This window comes from Hippoglossus hippoglossus, chromosome 19 (assembly GCF_009819705.1).
Source record: "Hippoglossus hippoglossus isolate fHipHip1 chromosome 19, fHipHip1.pri, whole genome shotgun sequence".
In the NCBI taxonomy this organism is placed as follows: Eukaryota; Metazoa; Chordata; class Actinopteri; order Pleuronectiformes; family Pleuronectidae; genus Hippoglossus; species Hippoglossus hippoglossus.
In genome coordinates, this window is record NC_047169.1 from 18,112,137 (window position 1) to 18,122,879 (window position 10,743).

At 37.9% G+C, this 10,743-nt stretch overlaps 1 protein-coding gene across 1 annotated transcript; it reads right to left on the reverse strand.

Moving 5' to 3' along the window:
- Positions 1-1,769: 1,769 nt before the first annotated feature.
- On the reverse strand, positions 1,770-7,785 carry ube2d1b (ubiquitin-conjugating enzyme E2D 1b). Its single transcript, XM_034571233.1, has 7 exons — positions 7,594-7,785; positions 5,988-6,051; positions 5,457-5,488; positions 4,578-4,655; positions 3,947-4,052; positions 2,980-3,073; positions 1,770-2,895 (listed from the first exon to the last, which is right to left on the reverse strand). Exons 1-7 carry the CDS (start codon positions 7,615-7,617, stop codon positions 2,850-2,852), a joined length of 444 nt encoding a protein of 147 aa, XP_034427124.1. The 5' UTR covers positions 7,618-7,785; the 3' UTR covers positions 1,770-2,849.
- Between the last annotated feature and the right edge of the window lie 2,958 nt (positions 7,786-10,743).

The following is a 10,743-nucleotide window of genomic DNA, read 5'->3' on the forward strand; positions in this document are numbered from 1 at the left end:
GAACAACCCCAGGTTCCTCTTCAGCACTGTAGCCAGGCTGACAGAGTCAAAGCTCTACTAATCCATCTATTACTCGAACTCCAAGAAGCAATGATTTCATGAGCTTCTTTACAAACAAAATTATAACCATTGTCCTCCCCATGAATAGCACAGATACATTTTCTAGTACAGAAACCATAAAACCACCTGTAGCACCAGAGCTATATTTGGAGCACTTTTCTATAATAGAGCTTTCTAAACTGAGTTCACTAGTTTCATCCTCCAAGCTAACAACTTGTCTATTAGACTCTGTCCCAACTAGAGTTTTTCTTCTAATTGACAGTTCCATATTAAATCAGGTTAATATGTCTTTGTTAACCATCTACATACCACAAGCTTTTAAGGTAGCGGTAATTAAACCTCTGCTTAAAAAGCCCACTCTTGATTCAGATGTTTTAGCTGATTAAAGACCCATATCAAACCTTCCCTTCATTCAGATAATGGACCTGTCTCTATACTAGTGCAGCAATTGATACCATAGATCATACGATTCTGTTACAGAGACTGAAACAATATGTAGGGATTAAAGGAACAGTATCAGGCTGGTTTAAGCCATATTTATCAGATAGATTTCAATTTGTTAATGTTAACAATGACTCCTCCATTCACACAAGTTAGTCATGGAGTTCCACAAGGTCTTGTCCTTGGACTGATACTCTTCCCCTTATATATGCACCCTTTAGGTAACATCATCAGAAAGTACCACGTACACTTCCATTGTTACGTAGATGACACCCATCTGTACATATCGATGAAGCCTGATTGATCTATCACTTCAGGAATGTCTCAAGAACATCAAGGCCTGGTTGACCCAGAACGTTTTACTCCCTGTAAAATTCAAATAGAAGTCAAGATCCTACTCCTCACATACAAAGCCCTTAACAATCAAGCCCCTTCATATATCAAAGAGCTCATAACACCGTATTGTCCCAATAGATCACTTTGCTCCCAAAATACAGGCTCGCTTGTGGTTCCTAGAGTCTGTAATAGTAGAATGGGAGGTAGAGCCTTCAGCTACCAGGCTCCTCTCCTGTGGAACCAGCTCCCACTCTGGGTTCGGGAGGTAGACACCATCTCTACATTCAAGGTTAAACTTAAAACGTTCCTTTTTGATAAAACCTATAGTTAGGACATGAATCGTTGCTATCAATAACATCTTTACATCCATAATTATCACTTATAACAACTAGTCAGAGCTGAAACCTGATGCTGTTCCTAGTCTCTCTCTCTTCTCTCTATTATTTGATGTTTTCAGTTACACGCTGCATCTACTGCACTTCTGTCCGTCCTGGGAGAGGGATCCCTCACATGTGGCTCTCTCGGAGGTTTCTCTAGTTTTTTTGGACATCGCACCTTGTTAAGCCCTATGAGACAAATTTAGATTCGTGAATATGGCCTGTCCAAATAAAATTTGATTGATTGATCTTGTCCAAATCCAGTTTGAAGACATTTTAAGTTTGCTTTTATTCTTCTTATGAATGCCCCACCCCAAAGAAAAAACTGGTTTCAAGGTTCTTTGTATCTTTTAGTGATAATTAATATTTACTATCTGTTTTCCTATAGGTATATATGACTAAACTTTTGTGCCAAATTAATGCTTGCTACATCATCTAGGTAGTAATTACAAACAAGTTACACCAAAAAATATCATCAATAAATCAGACCACGTCAATACAACAAGATCACATAAAGATCCAAAATGCACTGTGATAAAAATGTATAGACCATAGTCATGATAAAAAACCGTACCATTCTTTTATTCAGTACAAAAGGTGCCACAGGGGCCTCAGATACAAGTGACAGACTGTTTACACAGGAACAGAAACAGGATTTTTTACCCTTTCTATAGCACAGATAGATATGAACAGAAGAGCATGTTCAACCCTTAGGAACACGTTTGACTGGGTTAAAAATCTGATCTATGTACCTGTGTAAATCCAACAAAAATCTAATGTCACAGCTTCTCCCAGGGAAAGAAAAAAAAAAAGAGTACAGTTTGTAAGATTTATTTTGTGATGACTCTAATTGAAAATAATAAAACTGTTAGATAGTTCCAGATGATTTTAATAATAATAATAATAATAATAATAATAATACAAGATGAAGAACACCATATTAAATGACTTGTAATTGCTTCCATTTTTAGAGGAACTGCAACAGTACATTCTTTCACTCAGCTTCATCTGTAACAAGATGCAAAAGACCCCATCAAGAACGTCCATCAGCCACAACATAAAGGTGAAGTTGTCATTTAAAAAAAGATACTATGTTGTCAGTATTTTTATGATTTACAGACATGTGTAAAAATCTGGGGTTTACTTATTTGGTATCCACGTGTCAGTATTCCCATGGTCAATTGTGGTTCCTGCAAACTGTTGATGGAAGCAGCAGAGAGTGAAGCTGGGATTTTCCAGGTATGGAGCAGTTTTACGTAATCCTGCTGGTCTGCTACTCAGCCCCTGTCATGTTGCTAAACAGCATGCAGTGGGATTTCTGTCCTGCAATTCACTAGGTTTACGTAAAATAAAGAAAGCTGTTAAGCAGTTTGTAATATCTTTGTGAATTATAAATAAAGAAAACCATCCCAAATTTCTATTGAATGACCACAGGAAATCTTATTTGCTCAAGGTGAACCATCTGCCTCCATTAAAAATAAATGATCTATACAGTATGTCAGGTTAATAACAATGACATTATAGTTAGATGGGAGCTTTTACTTTATGATTTAATACTATAATTTACAGTGTGTTGTGACTTCAAAAAAATTCAGCATGTTCTTTTTCTTCTTCTCTTGGATGTTATTATTTTCTTTACATGGCATACTTGTTGGTCCATTCTTTTGCTAGTTTGTTGTATCTGAGGAGAGAAAAGAGCGCGGTCACTTGACGACAGATATAAGCAGAAAAAAGAAGTCTCACCTGAGCCTGTGTGTACACTCACCTTTCTTTGTCGTTCTTGTACATTTGAGCTATGTCTGGAACTAAGGGATCGTCTGGGTTTGGATCACAAATCAATGAACATATGGACAATAAAACTGAAATGAAGAGACACAAAATAACATTAAGATGAAGAATATTTATGCAAGGAAATGCCTTGTTCACACTACACGATATTTAGCCCGATGTTTCCACTTGTCAACAAATTTGGGAACTCAACAACAAAACACTCAGATCAGGGACAAATCAGCGTTTGATCGGCAGTCGCCAATCGCTATATGTGAACTCTTCAAAGATGCGATTTAAAGGCTTGCTGACACATCCGCTTCCTCTGTCTAGATTTCTAGCAGATAAATATCAAGAAAAATTGGCAACAACTACAGCCAATCGGAGCTCAGTATGGGGTGAAGGTGGTATATAGAGGTAGTGGTTTGGTGCCCCCTGACCTTTGCACTTCGCTTTGATGTGAAGTAATAAAGAAAGAAATTTAGTAGTAGGCCCAGTTTGAGTATGAGCCACACAAAGTAAAACATTTAAGTGTATATTATCAAAGCAGTTAGTAAATATGAAGCTATTTTCCCTAATAAATAAATACAATTATTACAAAGTTAAATGTAGAGTTGAGAATAATTATCATGATTAAATGTTTCTATACAACTGTGCTTTCCATGGAAGCGTTTTGAGAGGATCAGTCAAACTCAGTGTGTCTCTTCATGATCAAATGTAGTTTGGAGACCAGACATACCAGTCAGGGTGTATCCTGTTGAAAGATGGTGTAGTGCAAGATCCCCTGTCACCCCCCGTCAGTCGTGTAATATGAACTCACAGTAACTGCCAGAATCACATGACACCAATGCTGCAGTCGTGTAGTGTGAACATGGCTTATTTCAACAACAAGGCAATTTAAAATGTTTAACATCAAATATTAAAGGCATCCAGAATAAAATATAACGAGAGCAGACTATAATTACCTTTAGACAGTGTTAGTGCTGGAGACCACTGTGAACGGAGAATGTCCAAACAAATACTGCCATTGCTGTTAATATTTGGGTGATAAATCTTTGTTGTAAATGCTACCTGTAAAAAAAAAACATATTTATTCAGATGGTACTAGTGTACTAATGCTCATTAGGTTCTGAGCCACAACAATTAGTTTCACATAAAATAATATATACTACATTAAGGATCAAAGTGACAGTTTTTAGCTTTTATCAATACAGGAAGAACTTTACGGAAGATATAAGGATTTAAACACTTGAGTAAGTTTAAATAATGGATTCCAGAGGAAAGCCACCACACTTTTTCTTGGCTTCCTGTGTTTTGGAACAGTGCGTAGTTGCTGTTGATCCCAGCTACCTCCTATCATACAGCCTGTACACAACAGACTGTAGCTATCCATTATCAAGCTAGTATAATTTCATCACACAGCTAGAATGAGTTGGACAGTCATGGAACATACAATTTGTAGGATATAATCTCTTACATAGTTTATGAAGAGGGAGAGATTATCAGGACCGGGAGGTTTTCCTTGGCTGCACAATCACTATGTTACATTTCACAGTATGACAGGACAAAGCTGGGAGTAACCACAGCACTTCTTACCTTTGGTGGCTTGAATGGGTAGTCGGTGGGGAAGTGGATTGTGAGAAAGAAAACTCCTCCTTGGTATGGACTATCACCCTGGTGTAAAGACATGTGAACATTTCTGTCAGCAAAACATTTCCCACAAAATCATTCAGCTGGAACCAAAACACTGACAAGTATCCACACAAGTTCACAATGTTGACAGATCAATAGTAATTAATTCAAATAAATCTGAAACAGAACCTGATAAAGACATAACTTTATTTAGTTTTATATTGTTATTATAATATAATTTTTGTTGTTCAGACCATGTGTTCCATTTGTAAAAAACATTTATGAGTTCCCAGCAGTTAATGTGGTGAGATCCCCGTTGTCATTTTTCACTTTACATATGACTGGAAACCGTTATTGGTAACTGTTTGGTTAACTACTGTTAAAATATTTAAAATAAATTAAAGTGACACATTTCTTCTGCTATAAATTGTATCATTTACAGAAAAACGATTCTCGTGATTTGTTAACATTGACCTGTGGGCTTGTTATTACTTGTTACTTTGCTGTAAAGTGTATTTTAGACTATGACATGTTTGTGTCGGGACAATGACTTCATTCTTCAACTTGACTGATCAATATGTGGCTTGTTACAAGTTTGAACCAGAATGTTTCTACTCCATGACAGGACAGCTGTGCTTCATGGGTTACTATGATCAATTCCAGTTAAAGTTTCATATTCTTCAACATAAAGACATTGAATTATGTAAATTTAAATAATTACTGTAGGTAATGGAGTTTAGTGTTGGCTACTTAAAACAATGGTAAACAATCTATGTCCATATAGGTAATAAATGCAGCACAAGATACTAAATGAGAGGACTGAAAGACTTAAATGATACTCACTGGACCCATAATGGTCGCCTGCCAATGAAACACTGGAAGCAATTAAGGGAGAAACAGAGAAACACAGAAGAATGTAAGCTGTACATGTCACAGACACAATGTTCATCACTCATAATGAATCCATTATAAACAATGACTGTTTATGAAGATGGACGAAGCGGCTCTACTTCTTCATGATGTACCAAAATAAAGTTGTTCTTTTCAACTACCAATTTTCTGTCTAGTGGAGACAAAGCCGCCCACAATGCATGCATACATACAAAGCCTAGGATAAAGCACACTCCTACAATGGCCTTATTTGTTGGTTTTATGCAAAGCACTCTTCAGTGTCGCAATTGTGTGCTATTATCCAATATTAACCATCAAACAGCCCATAGAAAGTGGAGTAGGAAGCTTCCACTTTCAAGGGAGGAATGTTGCACTTTTATTCTAGAACACAGGTATGCTATGTCAAATAATACAAAGGGGCTGGTGCCAGCCTGAGGGGTTCGTTTTACCAGGAATATAGAGTGTGTGTGTGTGTGTACTCACAGTCATCACCAACTGGTCCAGCAGAGCACTGTGCAGGAGGGTCTCTTTCCAGGTCCTGCAGCTCCTGCTCAACACAGCAGAAATACTGCAGTTAGCTATTCTAATGAACAGGTTCTCCTCATTAGAATAACGTAAAAATCACTTTTTCTTTTCAATCAAATGACTATGGTTTTTTCCCCCCTTGTTCTACCTGATGATGCCTGTGACTGTAGGTGTTGGTTTCTCTTAGTAAAGTCTTTGTTATTAGCATAGCCATAGTGACCAATGCTGATAATGTATACACTGTTTTGTTTCTATCCCATCACACAAGCCGGGAAACCTCAAGACTCCACTGTATGTGTACCACATGATACAGACAAACAATAAAATAAAATCAATTCAGGGACAGCAGGTGGTAAAGTGGTTGGCACTGTCATCTCACAGTAAAAGAGTACAGGGTTTGAGCCTGAATACAATAAATCCCTGTTACTCAGTGTTTCTCCAACAGTTCAAAGACCCAGGTAACCTGGAAACTCCACATTTTTCTGTAGCTGTGAGTGTGGACAGTTGTGTGTCTGGTAATGCGAGGACTGTGATGGACAGTGACTTGTCCAGGGTGTTTGAGAATGAATGATCTGAAGTGACTCGACCACATTTCACCGCAGTACTAAGACGACTCCGAGTTAAGATCTCAAATATCAGCATTGTCTCAGGCATTAGGGCCATGGAGGATATTATCACACTGTTTACCACAATGATGAATAAAATGATCTAAATGAGTAAATTGCGGGAACAGCATTCAGGTCAATTTGGGTTCTCTTCTGTGGGTCTTAAGTTCAGTTGATGTGCACCTCTCTCTACTACCACTGTCTTGCTTGCCAGCCACTCCCAGGGGCCTGTTGAGCAAAGCGGCTTTAACTAACTCTGACAAGACCAACTGAAATCTGAGTTGATGAAGCCTTAGATGGGAAACTTCTGAGAACAACTGTGGTAACTCTGAGTATGTTTACTCGGAGGCTGCAGTCTTTTTTTTTTTTTTTTTTACACAAGAATCGGTACTTCCACTTGAGTAAAGACTGTGTGTACTTTTGCCAACTCTGGTTTTATTGCACCATAATAGTATATTTCGCACATTCCTCTGCTAACGCTGAGCTTCGTGCGGACTTGTGCTAAAGTGGCGAGAAGCCGGACGCTCCTGTGGTGTTGATCTAATATTGATATTCTATCCAGACAGTTCCTCTGTCAGCATTACCTGCATCTTAAACCCTAAAGAACCCGAAAGGCGTTGTGAAATACAGGAGGGTTGTTGTTTGTAGACAAGACAGAGGACTCCACCGTGACATTTAAAACAGTGACAGCAGCCATGGAAGCTGATACACGGGGGACTTACGGAGCTAACTGTGCTAGCTGTTAGCGAGCTAACAGGAAACTTTGAAGTGGTCGTGGTGGGTGTTGCGGGACGTGTCAGCAAACACGAACTTCCACACACGCCACACAGCTCACTGGAGCGTGTTTTGATGGGAGGACAGCGTCTCAATCTTCATGAATAAACCTTTACCATGAAAATAACTGCTGGGCTAGTTGGCTACCATTAGCTGACAACAGAAAAGCAGCTAGTCAAACTTACCTTCTGGATTCTCTTCAGCGCCATGTTGATGGTGTAGTTCTCTTCTCAGCTCACTTTCAGTTTTATCGCTGGACAAGTCAAAGTCTGGAGTTTTTCCCCTGAGTACTTCAGTACTTCTACAACCAGGGCTGTGTTTGTGTTTAATAAAACCCTCTTTGTTTCCGCTTTCTTCTGTTTACGGTTGCTAATTCGAAATGGATCATGGGAAACGTAGTTCTGAATATCGCATTTGCATGTGACGTGGAATGCCCCAGGAATAGACATTCAGGAGTCACATTGGATTGGTAATATTTCCTGTACGTTTCTTTTAAAGGTTCCTTTATATTCAGGTTATAAGGTGATTATGAGTAACACACGTAATAAGTTGACATACCAACAAAATAACCAAACAACAAAATAACCAAACTAAAAAGTAAAGTTGACTTCAAATCGACTCATTCTCTAAAATGACTGGATGATGAGAACTCAGTGTGCAGATTTCCTGCTGCATCAAATATGTCTAAAATTACACGTATGTAAACCTGCAGCCTTCATTAATACATTTACATCATTTGCTGTTTGAAAGAGCTGAAAGAGCGGAAATCTGGAAGAACAAACAAATGCTAATGTGCCATTTTGTTTGTTTTCCAAACTTACAAAATGGTTAAAATGATTAAATGTTAAAACACCTTTTGAATGTCATTTCAATTTTAAAATCAGATTAAGTCAGATAAAGTTTTGAGATTGAGTATTATTACTGTAACTCCGCCAACCATTTTGTTTGCCGTTTGACACATCCCCCAGCTATAACTCAAACTTCAGTCCCTTCACTGTCAGGGACTAAACTACAGCGTTGTCATTACTAGCTCAAATGTACAAGGCATGGTGCGTGTGTTTGTGGAAAATGAATAACTCACTCTTGACAGCAAACTGGTTGATCAGGACATAGCTATGTGCTAACACCCAAAACAACTGAGCAAACTTGCTTCCATTAAAATGACTTTGTCCAACGAGGAAATACTTTTCAGAATATTCTCCAAAGTAATGCAAGTTGCCTTTTGACTGGATGACTGGACTTGACTTTAAATGTTAATGTTGTAGTTGTGATATATACTCTTGCATGGAGCTATTGTAACAAACACAAATTCCCCCTGGGATCAATAAAGTATTTCTGATTCTGATAATATCCACAAATAATATAAGATGTTCATGCAGTGCTGTCATTTACTCTTCTGTGGTCACAACCTTTAAAATGTATCTACCAAATGTTTTGTATGGTTAACTTTACAACATTGGCTTTGCTGGTATTACCAGTATGGCTGGTTACCATTTGAAACTTTTCAATGCTATCATAAAAGATCTGTACAATACTTGTTGCAGATACTAAAACATTAATATAAACCTTTCCAGACAAAACACACTGACTATAACCTGTCAGGTCAAAGAAACACCAAAAAAAGTGCCCCCATTCAGCCATCCCTTACATCATATTATTATGGATTTGTGTTTATGGAACTTTAGGCCAATTAGAGTGATAACATGATTTTTTCCAACAGATAAGTGTAATTGTCTGTGCAATTAGGGACATGGACTCATCTGGAGTATTAGTGGAGGAGGCTGTAAATCTCACTATGACAGACACTCTCAGGAGGGACAACTGGATGTCTGACTCTAATGTGCATCCTACTGGTGAGCTGGATTCATATTCATCCTATCAGAAAACTTCCGATTGCCATGCTGTGTTACAACGAAACAGCATTCAACAGGCATTTTGTCACAGTTTTATGGGAAATAATATCTAATTGTTATCTATAATATTGTATATGATCACACTTTGGAACATAAAAGGGGAAAAGGGGATGTTTTTGATTCTAACAGATTTATTATTGGAGGATCACATTCCCAGTTTTACTTTGACACGTTTATCTTCTCGTTTGCCTGCTTGTCATCTTGTCTGCCTGTAAGCCTGGTTTTTCTCACTAGTTCCTTCACTGCCTCTGTATGAGTTTGCATTTAGGCCCGTTCCCAGTGTACCTGGCTGCAACAACTTCATTTTAGACACCTTATCAATAAATGCTTAGTCTCATAACATTTAGATTTGTGACAATATTCCAAACTATTTGTGGCTCTTCATTAACATTTGTACAACACATGTTTTTTATGATGCAGTGTGTGTGTGAGCTTGAGAGAGCAAGAGAGGTGTGAGAGAGAGATATCGTCACATACACATCACTGTTAGTTCCCTAAAATATATTTTTGGATTCTGTTTTAATGATTACATTTCTTATGATTAGTTCTCAATAGTGACGATTATGATGAGTGTCTCCATCATGATACAAGTTGGTGGGTTTGTAAAAACAGAGGTTTATAACAATGAATGATATGATTACTATACAAACGCAGATCTAGGCCTCTACATTGAACTTAAAGACAGAAACTGAAATATAGACAGGAAGTGTGAGCTAAATCAGAATAGTGTTACTAGTGTTATATAAGGCAAATGTAGGCCTACAGCATGAACACTCATTGTGTTGTTATGAGCAAGAGAACAGACTGAACAGCGCCGCATCTCCCTGTAAACAGAGCTGCAATCTGTTTACTGGTCCCAGGATTTTGTTTACGTATTTTTGTTTATGGAACTTTAAGCCAATTAAAGTGATAACATGAACTTTCCGACAGATACGTGTAATTGTCAGTGCAATTAGGGACATGGACTCATTTGGAGTTATCGGAGAGGAGGCTGGAAATCTAACTGTCAGAGACATTCTCATAAAGGAAAACTGGATGTCTCCATGGAAACTTAAGATACCATGTTGGGTTTCAATATGGCATTTTGTTGCATGTTTTCATGTGAATAAATCTAATATCATATTGTTATTCATTATCTATGGATCACACTTTGGAATATGATAGTGTGGGGAAAAAGCTGGTTTTGTTTTTTATATATTCAATACAGGGTTCAATGAATAGTTTAAAGGAAAGACAAACCAGAGACAGACATGAGGCGATTTAAATCCTGTCTTCTGCACAATGATCATAACCAACTTGTAATAGAGGCTTATGGTCCCTCACATAAAGCTCTAATTCAGAGAGTATCATGATGTTCAAATGGTGCTGAGAGGCCCTAAGAAACCCTCTAACAGCTGGACTCTGTGTGTGTGTGTGTGTGTG